The sequence below is a fragment of the Pristiophorus japonicus genome, chromosome 5, assembly GCF_044704955.1.
Source record: "Pristiophorus japonicus isolate sPriJap1 chromosome 5, sPriJap1.hap1, whole genome shotgun sequence".
NCBI classification, from domain to species: Eukaryota; Metazoa; Chordata; class Chondrichthyes; family Pristiophoridae; genus Pristiophorus; species Pristiophorus japonicus.
This window is the reverse complement of record NC_091981.1, coordinates 5,919,568-5,939,576: the sequence shown is the minus strand read 5'-3', so window position 1 is coordinate 5,939,576 and position 20,009 is coordinate 5,919,568. Positions and strand designations below refer to the sequence as shown.

At 50.4% G+C, this 20,009-nt stretch overlaps 3 protein-coding genes across 4 annotated transcripts in view; 1 reads left to right on the top strand and 2 right to left on the bottom strand.

Annotated features, from left to right (window-relative positions):
- hscb (HscB mitochondrial iron-sulfur cluster cochaperone) overlaps positions 1-680 on the bottom strand; it is a 4,145-nt gene extending 3,465 nt beyond the window's left edge. The window contains exon 1 of the mRNA XM_070879765.1: positions 6-680. Within this exon, the coding sequence (XP_070735866.1) occupies positions 6-629 (624 nt within the window). The 5' untranslated portion in view covers positions 630-680. The remainder of the gene's footprint in view (positions 1-5) is intronic.
- LOC139264216 (single-strand DNA endonuclease ASTE1-like) overlaps positions 1-1,739 on the bottom strand; it is a 56,647-nt gene extending 54,908 nt beyond the window's left edge. The window contains exon 1 of the mRNA XM_070880326.1: positions 1,330-1,739. The gene's annotated coding sequence lies outside the window, so the exon portion shown is untranslated. The remainder of the gene's footprint in view (positions 1-1,329) is intronic.
- A 106-nt stretch (positions 1,740-1,845) lies between these two features.
- Positions 1,846-20,009, top strand: part of nek11 (NIMA-related kinase 11) — a 388,331-nt gene continuing 370,167 nt past the window's right edge. Inside the window, exons 1-2 of one of the 2 annotated variants that reach the window (XM_070879780.1) lie at positions 1,846-1,924; positions 9,433-9,750. In XM_070879780.1, the coding sequence (XP_070735881.1) occupies positions 9,584-9,750 (167 nt within the window). In that variant the 5' untranslated portion in view covers positions 1,846-1,924; positions 9,433-9,583. The remainder of the gene's footprint in view (positions 1,925-9,432; positions 9,751-20,009) is intronic. The other variant, XM_070879781.1, reaches the window with a different exon arrangement.

The window sequence follows — 20,009 nt, the reverse complement described above, 5'->3', positions numbered from 1 at the left end:
TCGGCCTCGCCGCCGTCCGCCAGCCGCTCATTGAGCTCCAGCACGGCGGCCAGGAAGGCGGGGTCCGGGGCCTCGGCCTCACCGCCTGCCACGGCCTCGGTCTCGGTCTCTCCCTCGCCCTCCAGCCGCAGCAGGTACAGGCCCCGCGACACGGGCCGCAGCAGGGCGGCCAGCGCCTCGTTGAGCCGCGCCGACTGCTGCTCCGAGTGCCGGCGCTGGACCGGGCAGCTGCCGCCGAACCGGTCCGGGTGCAGTGCCCTCTGGAGCCGCCGGTGAGCCTCCCGCAGCCGCCGCGGTTCCAGGCGGAAAGTTCGCGGCGCGCCCAGCAAGCGAAAATAATCCAGGCGGCGGTCGGGCGGCTGCAAGGCCTGGCAGGCCGGACAGAAGAAGTCAGGAGGCTCCGGGCCCGGGTCAGGCTGGGCCGCCCCGCAGCGCCAGCAGCCGGCCGGGGAGGAGCAGAAAGTCCGCGGGGCCAACTGAGTGAGGAGGCCGAGGCCGCCGCCGGTCGAGGGGGTTATCGCGGCCCGGGCAGGGAGCAACCGCCCGCCTGTCACGGCCGGGCTGAGGTGAAGGAGGACGAGCAGGCGAGGCCCCGGGCGGCAGGCCCGACACACCAGGCCGCGCAACATCGTCCGTCCGTCCGTCAGCGCGCGCGCGCGCTCCGTGAGGGGCCGGGCGGACAACCGCCTGTCGCCCCCGCCCAGTCACCCGGTCCCGTCCAATCACAGCGCTCGGGCCGCCCCGCAACGCCCCACCCAATCACAGCGCTTCACCCCCCCCCCCCCCCGAAACGCAACGCCCCACCCAATCACAGCGCTTCACCCCCGCCCCGCAACGCAACGCCCCACCCAATCACAGCGCTTCACCCCCGCAACGCAACGCCCCACCCAATCACAGCGCTTCACCCCCCCCCCCCCGCCCCGAAACGCAACGCCCCACCCAATCACAGTGCTTCACCCCCGCCTCGCCCTCCGCGCGCGCAGCACACGTTTGAATCGGAGCTCGCGCCGGGGCGCGTCAACCGCCGCCTCGTGATCAGCCGCGCCCGCTTCAACAGGCCCCGCCCATCCGACAAATCCCTCCCCTCTCTCTCTCTCCTGCACTGGCCCGGCTTGCCCCCCCCGGGAGCTGAGCACGGGCTCTGCGGTCACATCCCCCCCCGGCTGCAGGGTCTGCAGCAGGCCCGGGGGGTGGGGTGGGGGGGGGAACAGGAGGACGGAGGGAGCAGCAGCATAGCGCAGCACAGGCTGTGGCTCCGTGGCACCTCTCCACGTATATAATCACACCACTTGTCGGGGTGTGCGAACGCTGCTTCATTTTAATGCTCACCCAACCCAGGCTGTCGAGCTGCCCGATGGCGACTGCAGACCGAACACGCGAGTCTTGCTCCTCACAGGGACCAAGCTCCCTCCTGTCCTGGGCAACGTCAGAGCCGCAATTGCAAACACTCCGAACAACACATCCGACTGACCGCGGCCCCCTGCCCGCTGCCCGCTGTTTGCAGTGGAGCTGGTGACAAGTTTGGACCTTTGATCTGCAAATATAATAAAAGTTCAAATTTGCAAAAGTCTTCGCTGGAAGGAAAAGATTGCCGGTGCGAATGGTCTGATAGAAATATTGATGCGGGTATTCAGCATTAACTTTCATCGCCAGATCCAATCTGCCATCAATAAAATGCAACAAAAACTTTCAAAACCCCCCCCAAAACTTTTCATTGCAAGAGCCCAGAGCTGGAGAGGCGACAGGGAGGAGTTGTTTCCGGGCTGGGGGGAGGGAGGGGGAGGGGGAGGGGGTGGCCGCCAGCCATGGGGGTGACGTCACTGCGAAAGCGGCCGATCGGTGACGGCGGGTGGCCAGCTCCCGGCGTGCCCCGCGCCGTCGCCAAGCGACCGGACGCCAAACTCCAGGGGGCTCGGCGGCCAAGGTAAGCAAACAAGTGTTGGGCGGGGCAGAGGGAGCAAAACGGGAGCCTTGCGGAAAATCCATTGCGTATATATCTGCAATCAAATAACTTGTCTGTAGTCCGGTACTGTGTGGGAAGTCAGTCAGGGACGCTCCCGGTGGGCCCCCTGACGACTACGTGTGCGGGAAGTGCATCCGCCTGCAGCTCCTGACAGGCCGCCTTACGACACGGGAGCTACGGGTGGATTTACTCTGCAGCACGCACGACCTGTGCCTCAATGCGAGGGGTATTGGGAATAAGGTGGACGAATTAACTGCGCAGATAGCAGTTAACGGATACGATGTGGTTGGCATCACGGAGACATGGCTCCAGGGTGACCAAGGTTGGGAACTCAACATCCAGGGGTATTCGGCATTTAGGAAGGACAGACCAGAAAGGAAAAGGAGGCGGGGTGGCGTTGTTGGTTAAAGAGGAAATTACTGCAATTGTAAGGAAGGACATTAGCCTGGATGATGTGGAATCGGTATGGGTGCAGCTACGGAATACCAAAGGGCAGAAAACGCTAGTGGGAGTTGTGTACAGGCCACCAAATAGTACTCGTGAGGTTGGGGACAGCATCAAACAAGAAATAAGGGATGTGTGCAATAAAGGTACAACAGTAATCATGGGCGACTTTAATCTACATATTGATTGGGCTAACCAAACTGGTAGCAATGCGGTGGAGGAGGATTTCCTGGAGTGCATAAGGGATGGTTTTCTAGACCAATATGTCGAGGAACCAACCAGAGAGCTGGCCATCCTAGACTGGGTGATGTGTAATGAGAAGGGACTAATTAGCAATCTTGTTGTGCGAGGCCCCTTGGGGAAGAGTGACCATAATATGGTAGAATTTCTTATTAAGATGGAGAGTGATAAAGTTAATTCGGAAACTAGGGTCCTGAACTTAAGGAAAGGTAACTTTGATGGTATGAGGCGCAAATTGGCTAGAATAGACCGGCAAAGAATACTTAAAGGGTTGATGGTGGATAGGCAATGGCAAACATTTAAAGATCACATGGACGAACTTCAGCAATTGTACATCCCTGCCTGGAATAACAATAAAATGGGGAAGGTGGCTCAACCGTGGCTAACAAGGGAAATTAAGGATAGTATTAATTCCAAGGAAGAGGCATACAAATTAGCTAGAAAGAGCAGCAAACCGGAGGACTGGGAGAATTTTAGAATTCAGCAGAGGAGAACAAAGGGTTTAATTAAGAGGGGGAAAATAGAGTATGAGAGGAAGCTTGCTGGAAACATAAAAACTGACTGCAAAAGCTTCTATAGATATGTGAAGAGAAAAAGATTAGTGAAGACAAACGTAGGTCCCTTGCAGTTGGATTCGGGTGAATTTATAATGGGGAACAAAGAAATGGCAGACCAATTGAACACGTACTTTGGTTCTGTCTTCACAAAGGAAGACACAAATAACCTTCCCGATGTACTAGGGGACCGAGGGTTGAGTGAGAAGGAGGAACTGAAGGATATCCTTATTGGGCGGGAAATTATGTTAGGGAAATTGATGGGATTGAAGGCCGATAAATGCCCAGGGTCTGATAGTCTACATCCCAGAGTACTTAAGGAAGTGGCCCTAGAAATAGTGGATGCATTGGTGATCATTTTCCAACAGTCTATCGACTCTGGATCAGTTCCTATGGACTAGAGGGTTGCTAATGTAACACCACTTTTTAAAAAAAGGGAGGGAGAGAGAAAACGGGTAATTATAGACCGGTTAGCCTGACATCAGTGGTGGAGAAAATGTTGGAATCAATCATTAAGGATGAAATAGCAGCGCATTTGGAGAGCAGTGATAGGATTGGTTCAAGTCAGCATGGATTTATGAAGGGGAAATCTTGCTTGACAAATCTTCTGGAATTTTTTGAGGATCTAACTAGTAGAATGGACAAGGGAGAACCAGTGGATGTGGTGTATTTGGACTTTCAAAAGGCTTTTGACAAGGTCCCACACACGAGATTGGTGTGCAAAATCAAAGCACATGGTATTGGGGGCAATATACTGATGTGGATAGAGAACTGGTTGGCAGACAGGAAGCAGAGAGTTGGGATTAACGGGTCCTTTTCAGAATGGCAGGCAGTGACTAGTGGAGTGCCGCAGGACTCAGTGCTGGGACCCCAGCTCTTTACAATATATATTAATGATTTAGATGATGGAATTGAGTGTAATATCTCCAAGTTTGTATATGACACTAAACTTGGTGGCGGTGTGATCTGTGAGGAGGACACCAAGAGGCTGCAGGGTGACTTGGACAGGTTAGGCGAGTGGGCAAATACATGGAAGATGCAGTATAATGTGGATAAATGTGAGGTTATCTATCTTGGAGGCAAAAACACGAAGGCAGAATATTATCTGAATGGCGGCAGATTAGGAAAAGGGGAGGTGCAGCGAGACCTGGGTGTCATGGTACATCAGTCATTGAAAGTTGGCATGCAGGTACAGCAGGCGGTGAAGAAGGCAAATGGTATGTTGGCCTTCATAGCAAGGAGTTTTGAGTACAGGAGCAGGGAGGTCTTACTGCAGTTGTACAGGGCCTTGGTGAGGCCCCACCTGGAATATTGTGTTCAGTTTTGGTCTCCTAATCTGAGGAAGAACATTCTTGCTATTGAGGGAGTGCAGCGCAGGTTCACTAGACTGATTCCAGGGATGGCTGGACTGACATATGAGGAGAGACTGGATCAACTGGGCCTGTATTCACTGGAGTTTAGAAGGATGAGAGGGGATCTCATAGAAACATATAAGATTCTGACTGGACTGGACAGGCTAGATGCGGGAAGAATATTCCCGATGTTGGGGAAGTCCAGAACCAGGGGACACAGTCTTAGGATAAGGGGTAGGCCATTTAGGACTGAGATGAGGAGAAACTTCTTCACTCAGAGAGTTGTTAACCTGTGGAATTCCCTGCAGCAGAGAGTTGTTGATGCCAGTTCATTGGATATATTCAAGAGGGAGTTAGATATGTCCCTTACAGCTAAAGGGATCAAGGGGTATGGAGAGAAAGCAGGAAAGGGGTACTGAAGGAATGATCAGCCATGAACTCATTGAATGGTGGTGCAGGCTCGAAAGGCCGAATGGCCTGCTCCTGCACCTATTTTCTATGTTTCATAATTTAACAAGGCTGTAGGAGCAGAGAGCGAACAACAGGAGCATTGCATAGAATCCATTGCATATATTTTTATATAGCGCCTTTCTCAACCTCAGGATGTCCTAAAGCAATTTACAGCCAATGAAGTACTTTTTGAAGTGTAATGTTGGAAACGCGGCAGCCGATTTACACACAGCAAGCTCCCACACACAGCAGTGTGATAGTGACCAGATAATCTGTTTTAGTGATGTTGATTGAGGGATGAATATTGACCAGGACACCGGGGATAACTCCTCCTGTTTTCAGAACATAAGAACTCGGAGCAGGATTAGGCCGTTCGGCTCCTCGAGCCTGCTCTGCCATTCAGTAAGATCCTGGCGGATCTTCTAACTCAGCTCCGCTTCCCTGCACTATCCCTATATCCCTTGATTCCCTTAATATTCAAAAATCTATTCTTCGAAATAGCGCCATAGGATCTGTTACGCCCACCTGAGAGAGCAGACGGGGCCTCGGTTTAACATCTCATCCGAAAGGCAGCACCTCCAATTGTACAGTGCTCCCTCAGTACTGCCCCTCCGACAGTGCGGCGCTCCCTCAGCACTGCCCCTCCGACAGTGCGGCACTCCCTCAGCACTGCCTCTCCGACAATGCGGTGCTCCCTCAGTACTGCCCCTCCGACAGTGCGGCGCTCCCTCAGCACTGCCTCTCCGACAATGCGGTGCTCCCTCAGTACTGCCCCTCCGACAGTGTGGCGCTCCCTCAGCACTGCCCCTCCGACAGTGCGGCACTCCCTCAGTACTGCACTGGGAGTGTCAGCCTAGATTTTTGTGCTTAAGTCCCTGGAGTGGGACTTGAACCCACAACCTTCTGACTCAGAGGCGAATGTGCTGCCCACTGAGCCACAGCTGACACAAATAATCGCACATAATCAAATAATGCCTGCAGTTGTTGATTTAAACAGTGAGTCTTATTCTCACTCGACTATATCTGTTACCTGTACAGGTGTGACAGTGGTATGTGAAACTGGGTTTGTGCACAGGTTCAAGGAGCTGTTGCATTGTGAGTGGCTTAGCCAGTCACGTGATGTTCACAAGACTCAATAAAACCCCGGCCAGTTGTGTTGTGGGGATCCACGATGAGGCATGTGGTTGTGAGCCTGGTGGATGAACTGGTAATGTGCAGTGTGATTGTTAAACCTTTGCTAATAAACCAGCTTGTTCTTAATAGCAATGTGTTGCTATGAATTCTTAAGCAAGGAAGCAAATACATTACAACCATGAAAACAGTGGATTGTGGAAAGTTGAATCTGTATAAAACACAGCTGGAGTACTGCGTGCAGTTCTGGTCACCACATTACAGGAAAGATGTGATTGCACTAGAGAGGGTACAGAGGAGAGTTATGAGGATGTTGCCAGAACTGGAGAATTTCAGCAATGAGGAAAGGTTGGATAGGCTGGGTTTGTTTTTTTCGAACAGAGGAAGTTGAGGGGAAACTTAGTTGAGGTGTATAACATTATGAGGGGCCTAGATAGAGTGGATAGGAAGCAGCTCTTTCCCTTAGCAGAGAGGTCAATAACCAGGGAGCCTAGATTTAAAGTAATTGGTAGAAGGATTAGAGGGGAGTTGGAGAACCTATTTCACCCAGAGGGTGGTGGTGGTCTGGAACTCACGGCCTGAAAGGGTGGTAGAGGCAGAAACCCTCATCACATTTAAAAAGTACTTGGATGTGCACCTGAAGTGCTGTAACCTACAGGGCTACGGACCGAGAGCTGGAAAGTGGGATTAGTCTGGATAGCTCTTTGTCGTTCGGCGCAGACACGATGGGCTGAATGGCTTCCTTCCGTGCTGTCGATTTCTAGAGAGAACTCTATATACAGGTCATAATCTCAGTGAAAGATTTAAATTATTAGAGTAGATTTGGACATCTTCTAAACTACTAAGTTAGTCCCTTAACTGTGTGTTATTTCCTTCCTTAAGTGTCAGCTGTGGCTCAGTGGGCAGCACTTTCGCCTCTGAGTCAGAAGGTTGTGGGTTCCAGTCCCACTCCAGGAACTTGAGCACAAAAATCTAGGCTGACACTCCCAGTGCATTACTGAGAGAGCGCCGCAATGTCGGAGGTGCGGTACTGAGGGAGTGCCGCACTGTCTGAGTGGCAGTACTGAGGGAGTGCTGCACTGTCGGAGGGGCAATACTGAGGGAGCGCCGCACTGTCGGAGAGGCAGTGCTGAGGGAGTGCTGCACTGTTGGGGGAGCAGTACTGAGGGAGCACTGCACTGTTGGAGGGGCAGTACTGAGGGAGCGCCGCACTGTCGGAGGGGCAGTACTGAGGGAGTACCACACTGTTGGAGGGGCAGTGCTGAGGGAGCGCCGCACTATCGGAGGGGCAGTGCTGAGGGAGCGCTGCACTGTCGGAGGGGCAGTACTGAGGGAGTGCCGCACTGTCGGAGGGACAGTACTGAGGGAGCACTGCACTGTCGGAGGGGCAGTGCTGAGGGAGCACCGCACTGTCGGAGGGGCAGTACTGAGGGAGTGCCGCACTGTCGGAGGGACAGTACTGAGGGAGCACTGCACTGTCGGAGGGGCAGTGGTGAGGGAGCACTGCACTGTCGGAGGGGCAGTGGTGAGGGAGTGCCGCTTTGTCGGAGGTGCCGTATTTCGGATGAGACATTAAACCGAGGCCCCGTCTGCTCTCTCAGGGGGATGTAAAAGATCCCAGAGCACTATTTTGAAGAAGAGCAGGGGAGTTCTCCCCGGTGTCCTGGGGCCAATATTTATCCCTCAACCAACATCACTAAAACAGATTATCCAGTCATTATCACATTGCTGTGTGTGGGAGCTTGCTGTGTGCAATAATGACTGCTGTGTTTCCCACATTACAACAGTGACTACACTTCAAAAAGTATTTTATTGGTTGTATAGTGCTTTGGATGTCTGATTGTCATGGAAATTCAAGTCTTTCTTTCTTTAAAATACAATCAGATCGAAATTGCCCCCCCCTCCTGCCCTGGACTGAAAGGGGGCGCACCTACCAATCTTGAAGATTTTTCTCCGCCCCAATCCATGTCGTCGGTATGGGTCGCGCTACGTGTAGCAAATTCCTTCCCCTTCAGTTAAAGGGGAGGGGCCGCTGCGAACTCTGCAGCCACGTTATTGGCAAACGCTGGGCCACCAGCGAGGGCTTCGGCCGGGCCAGTGGGCCCGGTATCCCAAGCGGGGGGGGACGCCGGGACTGGGTTCGGCTGAACCCGTGGCCACCATTGTCGGGCCCACCTCGGAGTAGGCCGACAATTAAAATAAAATGGCAGCCGCCGTATCGCGCCCTCCCCTTTAAGGGCGCCTAACCGGGGGGATGTTGTTGGGGGCACCGAGCGGCGGCCCATCCACTCCCGTAGGGCCATATCCTGCGGGGCTATTCCCCATGCGGGGTGGAAAGGGGGTTGCTGCCGGGCCGGAACGGCCACCGCCCCTCCCCCCAAAAATGAGGACAATGTTACGATTATCGGCGCCTCCGCGGTTAAAAAAAAAAATGGGCCAATTTGGGCATCTCTAGAAATTTTGGCGCTTTCAAATGCAAGTCTTTCTTTAATTGGTATATTGAACTTCTGTTTACTAAATGGTGTACATAGAAACATAGAAAATAGGTGGAGGAGTAGGCCATTCGGCCCATCGAGCCTGCACCACCATTCAATATGATCATGGCTATCATTCACCTCAGTACCTCACCCCTGCTTTCTCTCCATACCCCCTGATCCCTTTAGCCATAAGGGCCATATCTAACTCCCTTTTGAATATATCGAACGAACTGGCCTCAACAACTTTCTGTGGTAGAGAATTCCACAGGTTCACCACTCTCTGAGTGAAGAAGTTTCTCTTCATCTCGGTCCTAAATGGCTTACCCCTTATCCTTAGACTGTGACCCCTGGTTCTGGACTTCCCCCAACATTGGGAACATTCTTCCTGCATCGAACCTGTCCAATCCCGTCAGAATTTTATAAGCTTCTATGAGATCCTCTTCTAAATTCCAATGAATATAAACCTAGTTGATCCAGTCTCTCCTCATATGTCAGTCCTGCCATCCCGGGAATCAGTCTGGTGAACCTTCGCTGCACTCCCTCAATAGCAAGAACGTCCTTCCTCAGATTAGGGGACCAAAACTGTACACAATATTCCAGCTGAGGCCTCACCAAGGCCCTGTACAACTGCAGTAAGACCTCCCTGCTCCTATACTCAAATCCTCTCGCTGTGAAGGCCAGAGTGCCATTTGCCTTCTTCACCGCCTGCTGTACCTGCATGCCTACTGCTCATGATTGTTAGTTGCAAGTTGTAATAATTCTTCGATCAATAGATTTTGTATTTATCGCAGTGCTAATGTAAGATTTATGTTCATTTTCAGGGCTATTTACAGTATACAGTACTTTAACTGTGTCAGCTGCGTTTGGCACTTGTTTATTGCAGTGAGTGATCGGGTGGCTTTGTGTCTGGGAAATTCAAAATAAAGCGTACTGGAAGCACGCTGTCGGAACTCGCTCCGTGAGAAGGGAAACATGCCCAAATTCCGAGAAGCCACGAAAAGTGTTACAGACCCTTTAGCAATGGTCTGCATTGAGTCACTGATCGCAAAAAGGTACCTGGTTAAGGAAAGACTGGGCAGAGGCAGTTTCGGGATGGTTTATCTCGTGTTGGACCAGAAATCACGCAAAGGAGAAGAGCAGTAAGTTGAAGTTTCATAATTTAAAAGTAGTGTGGTCACAGTTGATGATCGCTAGTTACAACTAGAACTTGCAGAGATTGCTGAGCTGTTGTGCCTGGGTGCTGGTCAGTCCCTGACTGAAAATATTGAGGCAGAATCCCTCGCTACATCTAAAAGGTACTTGGATATGCACTATTCCAACATGCTCCTGGCCGGCCTCCCACATTCTAACCAACGTAAACTAGAGGTGATCCAAAACTCGGCTGCCCCGTGTCCTAACTCACACCGAGTCCCGCTCACCCATCACCCCCTGTGCTCACTGACCCGTGTCCTAACTCGCACCAAGTCCCGTTCACCCATCACCCGCTGTGCTCGCTGACCTGTGTCCTTACTCGCACCAAGTCCCGCTCACCCATCACCCCCTGTGCTCGCTGACCTGTGTCCTTACTCGCACCAAGTCCCGCTCACCCATCACCCCCTGTGCTTGCTGACCCGTGTCCTAACTCGCACCAAGTCCCACTCACTCATCACCCCCTGTGCTCGCTGACCCGTGTCCTAACTCGCACCAAATCCCGCTCACCCATCACCCCCTGTGCTCGCTGCCCCGTGTCCTAACTCGCACCAAGTCCCGCTCACCCATCAGCCCCTGTGCCCCATGTCCTAACTCGCACCAAGTCCCACTCACTCATCACCCCCTGTGCTCGCTGCCCCGTGTCCTAACTCGCACCAAGTCCCGCTCATCCATCACCCCTGTGCTCGCTGCCCTGTGTCCTAACTCGCACCAAGTCCTGCTCACCCATCACCCCTGTGCTCGCTGCCCCATGTCCTAACTCGCACTGAGTCCCACTCACCCATCACCCCCTGTGTTCGCTGACCCGTGTTCTAACTCGCACCAAGTCCCGCTCGCCCATCACCCCTGTGCTCGCTGCCCCGCGTCCTAACTCGCACCCAGTCCTGCTCACCCATCACCCTGTGCTCGCTGACCTACATTGGCTCCCGTTTAAGCAACGCCACAATTTCAAAATTCTCATCCTTATTTTCAAATCTCTCCATGGCCTTGCCCCTCTCTATCTCTGTAATCTCCTCCAGCCCCACAACTCCCCCCCCCCCCCGAGATGTCTGCGTTCCTCTAATTCTGCTCCCTTGAGCATCCCTGATTGTAATCGCTCCACCATTGGTGGCCGTGCCTTCTGTTGCCTGGGCCCCAAGCTCTGGAACTCCCTCCCTATGTCTCTACCTCTCTTTCCTCCTTCCAGACGCTCCTTAAAACCTACCTCTTTGACCAAGCTTTTGGTCACCTGTGCTAATTTCTACCTATGTGGCTCGGTGTCAAATTCTTAATCTCATAATACTCCTATGAAGCACCTTGGGAGGTTTCACTACGTTAAAGGCGCTATATAAATACAAGTTGTTGTTGTTGAAGGATTTAGATGTGGCCCTTACGGCTAACGGGATCAGTGGGTATGGAGAGAAAACAGGGATGGGGTACTGAAGTTTCATGATCAGGCATGATCATATTGAATGGTGCATGCTCGGAGGGCCGAATGGCCTACTCCTGCACCTATTTTCTATGTTTCTATGTAAGTGACGTAACCTACAGGGCTACGGAACAAAAGCTGGAAAGTGAGATTGGGCTGGATGGATCTTTTTCGGCCGGCGTGGACACGATGGGCCTCCTTCTCTGCCGTAAATTTCTCTGATTGAGGATATGAGTGAGTGCGGGTGTGTGATTTCCCAGGGGACAGTATGGAGCTCTTTTTGTAGGTTGGAGCCCTCTTGCGATCAACCTTTGTATTACTGAAAAATCTAAATGAAGGACATCGCTACGGTTAAATAGAAAAGATTAATATTGCATGGGCTTTGACTATCCCTGTTATGTATGCATGCTTGTATTGTTACATGATGTCAGTAACACTGAATGTACCTTCAACCTGTATATACCTTACCTGTACACCAGAGGGTGCTGCTGCAGGAGACCTAAGGGTCACCTGCACACTGCAGGTAACCCAGTATAAAAGGGAGCTCACCTCTTGGTGTCCTCACTCTAGGAGCTGCAAATAAAGGACTGCAGTCCTCATGGAGTCATTAACAAGGTGCGTACATACATGATAATCCCAGATTTCCCTTTGCTTGAACTAAGAACCGGAGTAGCATCCTCTTGTATCCCTCAGAGTGTAATAGAGTTCCACCTGGTGAGCTACTGTGGTAATGCAACTACTCATTTAAATACAATAAAAGGATCATGCGCCAAGGTCACATGACAAGTTCCTGTACCGCCATCTTGTGTGCTTGTGATGTGGTAAAGAACATATCACACAGCGGTGTCTCATTTATCAATTTCTGGTGTCCTCCTCAGTGATAGCTTAGGTCAAAAAGACATTCCTGTCCTTAGTGATTCTATGTTTCCAAAATGAGCTGTCTGTACTTCTTCCTCTGATGGGCTACTTTAAGGCAGTGTGACAAAGCGAAGCAGCACATTGGAGCAGCGATAGATTCTGGCTGTTTGATTTTCCCCAGTTCCTCAGCCCACTTTGCTGAGCTTGCTATCCGAAAAATAGAAGAGACTTGCATTAATATAGCGCCTTTCACGACCACCAGACGTCCCAAAGCGCATTACAGCCAATTAAGTACTTTTTGGAGTGTGGTCACAGTTGTAATGTGGGAAACGCAGCAGTCAATTTGTGCACAGCAAGCTCCCACAAGCAGCAATGTGATAATGACCAGATAATCTGTTTTAGTGATTTTGATTGAGGGATAAATATTGGCCCCAGGACACCGGGGATAACTCCCCTGCTCTTCTTCGAAATAGTGCCGTGGGATCTTTTATGTCCGCCTGAGAGAGCAGACGGGGCCTCGGTGTAACGTCTCACCCAAGAGTTGGCAACTCCGACAGTACGGCACTCCCTCAGCACTGCCCCTCCGACAGAGCGCCGCTCCCTCAGCACTGCCCCGCCGACATTGCGGCACTCCCTCAGCACTGCCCCTCCGACAGTGCGGCGCTCCCTCAGTACTACCCCTCCAACCGTGCGGCGCTCCCTCAGTACTGCCCCTCCGACAGTGCGGCGCTCCCTCAGTACTGCCCCTCCGACATTGCGTCACTCCCTCAGCACTGCCCCTCCGACAGTGCAGCACTCCCTCAGCACTGCCCCTCCGACATTGCGGCACTCCCTCAGCACTGCACTGGGAGTGTCAGCCTAGATTGCTGTGCTCAAGTCTCTGGAGTGGGACTTGAACCCACAATCTCTGACTCAGAGATGTGAGTGTGCTACCCGCTGAACCACGGCTTACACAATCAGAACACGGTGGGCAACAAAGTAGAGGCTAGTTTTCCTTGGTGGAGAGCGATTTCTGAGGGATAAATATTTCCGAGCTATTCCTGCTCACTACCTAGCAGTCAGTGGGGAATATTGTTGGTCACCTGTACTTTTAGCCTCATGTTTTGCTATATATATTTTTTTTAAATAGCTAATTATATAGAGTAAATGACCAGTTTTGATACATAATGTAATAGTATTTAGTACATTTCATAGAGTATTTAATAACTGGCATTTTCATTCTGCTTCAGAACAGTATTCCTTGACCAAGCTGTGCGGCTGTGTCAGAAGATAATATAAGGGAAACGTTCATTAATGAGCCTACTTTCTACCATTTAATGTTTCCAGTTCCCTTGCGAAATATTAGGTTTTAGCGCATTTTTAGCTGTTCTGCAAAACAAAGAACCTCTCAAATTTTCTCTGTCGGTTGGCTGGATTATTCACCAACAAAAATTTCAGCTAGGCAATCCGATTATCCCATCCTCATCGCCAATGTGATACGTTCCTACAACATCACTACGAAGCACACTGCACACAAGATGGCTCGAATGCAGAAACCTGTCATCTTGTGACTTTGCCACATGACCCTTTATTATTTACATCAGTAGTTGCAGTACATCAGTCATCCACTAGGGGCAGCTCTATTACACAGTTAGCGACAGTAAGTCGAGTCCTGTAGTAATGTAGCAGTATCATTTACTTTTATTAGGTAAATGGGACTAGGCTTGTGATGAATAGACAACGACAACAACAACTTGCATTTATATAGCGCCTTTAACGTCCCAAGGCGCTTCACAAGGGCATTATCAAACACAATTTCACACCGAGCCAGATATTAGCGCAGGTGACCAAAATGGTCAAAGAGGTCGGTTTTAAGGAGCACCTTAAAGGAGGAGAGAGAGGCAGAGAGGTGGAGAGGTTTAGGGAGGGAATTCCAGCTTGGGGCCCGGGCAGCTGAAGGCACGGCCGCCGATGGTTGAGAAAAATTAATATTTTCATCACTTTCAGCAGAAGCACTTTGTGCCTGTTTTTGGAATTCTGCCTTGTCATACAGCGAGGAAATAGTCTGTGATTTGTGGCTGCCATCTCTGTGCCAAGGCATGGGCTCGGTTCCGTAATAGTTTACACCGAGTTAGCAGTGCTGTGTTGCCATGGAGACGCCCCAGGAAGAGGTCAGTGGGTGACCAATTATAAGAACATAAGAACATAAGAATTAGGAACAGGAGTAGGCCATCTAGCCCCTCGAGCCTGCTCCGCCACTCAAAAAGATCATGGCTGATCTGGCCGTGGACTCAGCTCCACTTACCCGCCCGCTCTCCTTATCCCTTAATTCCCTTATTGGTTAAAAATCTATCTATCTGTGATTTGAATACATTCAATGAGCTAGCCTCAACTGCTTCCTTGGGCAGAGAATTCCACAGATTCACAACCCTCTGCGAGAAGAAATTCCTTCTCAATTCGGTTTTAAATTGGCTCCCCCCTATTTTGAGGCTGTGCCCCTTAGTTCTAGTCTCCCGGACCAGTGGAAACAAGCTCTCTGCCTCTATCTTGTCTATCCCTTTCATTATTTTAAATGTTTCTATAAGGTCACCCTTCATCCTTCTGAACTCCAACGAGTAAAGACCCAGTCTACTCAATCTATCATCATAAGGTAACCCCCTCATCTCTGGAATCAGCCTAGTGAATCGTCTCTGTACCCCCTCCAAAGCTAGTATATCCTTCCTTAAGTAAGGTGACCAAAACTGCACGCAGTACTCCAGATGCGGCCTCACCAATACCCTGTACAGTTGCAGCAGTACCTCTCTGCTTTTGTACTCCATCCCTCTCGCAATGAAGGCCAACATTCCATTCACCTTCCTGATTACCTGCTGCACCTGCAAACTAACTTTTTGGGATTCATGCACAAGGACCCCCAGGAGCCTCTGCACCGCAGCATGTTGTAATTTCTCCCCATGCAAATAATATTCCCTTTTACTGTTTGTTATGAACATGGCAAGAAAAAATCCTCATTGAAATGTTTTATAAGAACACTTAAGGTGATCTTTGCTGCATACCTATTATGTAAGTCCACTTTATCGATCTTTTGTGTATATATGTGCGTGTGTGATATTTTTCACACTCGTGAAAAGGCAATTAAAAAAAATAGCCATGACTAACGTGGAAGATTGCTTACAGAGAATCAAACAACAGGAACAACAGATCCTAACTACAAAGTAATTCCTGGGTATCCATAATCTTGCTATTGTAACGTTGGATTCATTTTAAAGCAGGGTCACATGGATGCCGTACTTGAGCAGGATAAATAGTTGGTTTATGTCTGGAACCTGTTCTGTTTTGAAGGAATAGAAAGAAGAAAGAAAGACTTGCATTTCTATCGCGCATTTCACGGCCACCGGATGTCTCAAAGTGCTTCACAACCAATGAAGTACTTTTTGGAGTCACTGTTATAATGTGGGAAACGCGACAGCCAATTTGCGCACAGCAAGCTCCCATAAACAGCAATGTGATAATGTCCGGATAATCTGTTTTTAGTGATGTTGGTTGAGAGACAAATGTTGGCCTCAGGACACTGGGGATAACTCCCCTGCTCTTCTTCGAAATAGTGCCGTGGGATCTTTTCCGTCCACCTGAGAGTAGGCGGGGCCTCGGTTTAACGCCTCATTCGAATAGGCTGAAATGGGTTCAAACTCCATTTGTGATTTGATTCTTAAGTGCTTCAGTGAGAATCAAAATATACTTCAGTCAAAAAAAACAAAAACCCAAGGAGGGTCGATGAGGGTGGTGCGTACGATGTAGTGTATATGGATTTTAGCAAGGCTTTTGATAAAGTCCCACATGGCAGACTGGTCACGAAAGTAAAAGCCCATGGGATCCAGGGCAAAGTGGCAAGTTGGATCCAAAATTGGCTCAGAGGCAGGAAGCCGAGGGTAATGGTTGGTGGGTGTCTTTGTGACTGGAAGGATGTTTCCAGTGGGGTTCCGCAGGGCTCAGTGCTGGGTCTCTTGCTTTTTGTGGTATATATCAATAAATTAGACTTGCATATAGGGGGTATGATTAAGAAGTTTGCAGCTGACACTAAAATCAGCTGTCTGGTTGATAATGAAGAAGAAAGTTGTAGACTGCAGGAAGATATCAATGAACTGGTCAGGTGGGCAGAACAGTGGCAAATGGAATTCAATCTGGAGGAGTGTGAGGTAATGCATTTGGGGAGGGCTAACAAGGAAGGGAAATACACAATAAATGTGTAAAGACCTGTCCCTGCAGTACAGATTCACATGAGGCACATACTGAAGTCAAGATCACTCAGGACCTGCATCTTTATTACACAGCTCTCGAATGCCTCACTTGCCTGAGACCTAACCTTATATACCTGTCTGGGACAGGTATCCAGTGTCTCCTGCAAGTGTACCCCTGGTGGTAAGGTAAGCTAGTGGTTACAGGTCATCTCTAGTTACAGTCATGTACAGCATGGTAAGATACAGTTATGTACATTAGTGTGAGATACATGACATCACCCCCCCCCAAAGATCTTATTGTCTTTATAGGTTCAGTCTCTCAGGTGGTCTACGCTCTCGCATGGAGCATCTTAGTTGTGGTTCAGTCGTTTGCCTTGGTGCCTGTTGTTCTTTCGGGGTGATTACTGGTATCTCGCCTGGGCTGTCTGTTTCGTTCAGTGTGATTGTTGGTGTCTTGCCTGGGCTGTCTGTTGGGATTGCCCTTTCCTCAGGTTGTTCCCTCTGTCTGTCCACCAGGTGTGGTGTGAGTTCCACATTGTAGTCTGCCTCTGGTTCCGCAGTGTTGTTGGTAAATCTACTTTTGACTTGGTCTACGTGCCTCCGGCAGGTTTGGCCATTGACCATTGGTACCACCAGTAACCTGTTTCCTTCCTTGCCTGTCACTCTCCCTGAAAGCCATTTGGGACCCCTGCCATAGTTTAGCACAAACACTTTGTCCCCTATCTCATTCCACCTCCCCCTCGAATTTCGGTCATGGTACTCGGTTAGCTTACGGCGCTTTGCCTCAGCGATTTCATGCATGTCTGGGAGGATTAATGAGAGCCTTGTCTTTAAGGTCCGTTTCATTAATAGTTGCGCGGGGGGAACTCCAGCCAATGAATGAGGACGAGATCTGTATGCCAGCAGCTGTCGCGACAGGTGGTCCTGCAGCATGGGACCTTGGATTTTAAGCATGCCTTGTTTAATGATCTGCACTACTCGCTCCTCCTGGCCGTTGGAGGCCAGCTTGAACGGTGCCGTCTTAACGTGATTTATGCCGTGGTCACTTAAAAAATCTTGGAATTCTGCGCTGGTGAAGCACGGACCATTGTCACTGAACAATATGTCAGGGATTCCGTGCGTTGCGAACATGGTTGCGAGGCTCTCCACAGTGGTGGAGGTGGTGCTCGAGTTTAAAATGGTGCATTCGATCCACTTAGAAAATGCATCTACAACTACGAGGAACATTTTGCCCATGAATGGGCCCGCAGAGTCTACGTGCACCCGCGACCACGGTTTGGTGGGCCAGGGGCTCAGGGGGGCCTCCCTGGGGGCATTACTGAGCTGGGCACAAATGGTGCACCGTCGGCCGCAGAGCTCGAAGTCCGCGTCAATACCAGGCCACCAGACGTGGGATCTGGCTATGGCCTTCATGAGAATGATCCCCGGGTGCTCGCGGTGGTGCCCCCGGACAAATTCCTCTCTGCCTCGCAGAGGCATGACTACTCGGCTGCCCCACATCAGGCAGTCTGTTTGTAGTGATAGCCCATGCATGCGCCTATGGAAAGGTTTGATCTCCTCGGGGCAGGCATCGCGAGCCTCTGCCCAGTCACCGGTTAGGACACATCTTTTTACCAAGAATAACGTGGGGTCGCTGGCCGTCCAGGCTCTGATTTGGCGAGCCGTCATGGGCGAACCTGTGGACTCAAAGGCATTGATTGCCATGACTATCTTACAGTCCTGTTCGTCAGACCCTTCCGTGGTCGCCAGGGGTAACCTGCTGAGCGTGTCGGCACAGTTGTCTGTGCCTGGTCTGTGCCTTATGGTATAGTCGTAGGACTCCAGCATGAGTGCCCACCGTTGAATTCGCGCCGAGGCGTTGGCGTTTATTGCCTTGCTTTCGGATAGTAGGGACGTGAGGGGCCTGTGGTCAGTTTCTAATGCGAACTTGGCCCCGAAAATGTATTGGTGCATCTTTTTGACACCGTACACGCACGCGAGTGCCTCCTTCTCTACCATTCCGTACCCGCGCTCCGCCCGCGAAAGTGACCCGGAGGCATAAGCTATGGGTTGTAATTTACCCGCACTATTAACATGTTGTAAAACGCACCCGACCCCGTACGCTGACACATCACATGTAAGAACTAGCTTTTTACCTGGATCAAAGAAAGCCAAAACACTGTTGGAACACAGAAGGTTGCATGCCTTATTGAAGGCGCGTTTCTGGGCGTTACCCCAAAACCAATCGCACCCCTTTCTGAGTAGCACGTGGAGAGGCTCCAGCAACGTGCTTAAGTTCTGCATAAAGTTCCCAAAGTAATTGAGTAGCCCGAGAAAGGCGCGCAGTTCTGAGACATTCCGGGGCCTGGGTGCCAGGCGAATTGCTTCTGTTTTGGACTCTGTTGGGCGGATTCCATCAGCGGCAATCCTTCTGCCCAATAATTCAACCTTGGGCGCGAGAAACAGGCACTTGGATTTCTTAACTCTTAGGCCTACCCGATCCAACCGCTTTAGTACTTCCTCCAAATTGCGGAGATGGGAGTCGGTGTCCTTGCCCATGATAAGTACGTCGTCTTGAAATACAACCGTCCCCGGGATGGACTTGAGCAGACTCTCCATGTTGCGTTGGAATATGGCAGCTGCCGACCTGATGCCGAATGGGCATCGATTGTACATGAAAAGGCCTCGATGTGTGTTGATGGTGGTGAGTAGCTTAGATTGTTGGCCAATTCTTACGTCATATACGCAGATGTGAGATCTAGTTTTGAGAAAAGTTTACCTCCAGCCAATGTGGCAAATAAGTCCTCCGCTCTGGGCAGCGGGTATTGGTACTGTAGGGAGACTCTGTTTATGGTAGATTTGTAGTCCCCACAGATTCGTACGGATCCATCAGGCTTCTATCACTAGGGGGGTAGTGCTGGACAGGCTAATGGGACTCAAGGTAGACAAGTCCCCTGGTCCTGATGAAATGCATCCCAGGGTATTAAAAGAGATGGCGGAAGTTATAGCAGATGCATTCGTTATAATCTACCAAAAGTCTCTGGACTCTGGGGAGGTACCAGCGGATTGGAAAACAGCTAATGTAACGCCTCTGTTTAAAAAAGGGGGCAGACAAAAGGCAGGTAACTATAGGCCAGTTAGTTTAACATCTGTAGTGGGGAAAATGCTTGAAACTATCATTAAGGAAGAAATGGCTGGACATCTAGATAGGAATAGTGCAATCAAGCAGACACAGCATGGATTCATGAAGGGGAAATCATGTTTAACTAATTTACTGGAATTCTTTGAGGATATAACGAGCATGGTAGATCGAGGTGTACCGATGGATGTGGTGTATTTAGATTTTCAAAAGGCATTCGATAAGGTGCCACACAAAAGGTTACTGCAGAAGATAAGGGTACGCGGAGTCAGAGGAAATGTATTAGCATGGATAGAGAATTTGCTGGCGAACAGAAAGCAGAGAGTCGAGATAAATGGGTCCTTTTCAGGTTGGAAATCGGTGGTTAGTGGTGTGCCACAGGGATCGGTGCTGGGACCACAACTGTTTACAATATACATAGATGACCTGGAAGAGGGGACAGAGTGTAGTGTAACAAAATTTGCAGATGACACAAAGATTAGTGGGAAAGCGGGTTGTGTAGAGGACACAGAGAGGCTGCAAAGAGATTTGGATAGGTTAAGCGAATGGGCTAAGGTTTGGCAGATGGAATACAATGTCGGAAAGTGTGAGGTCATCCACCTTGGGGGAAAA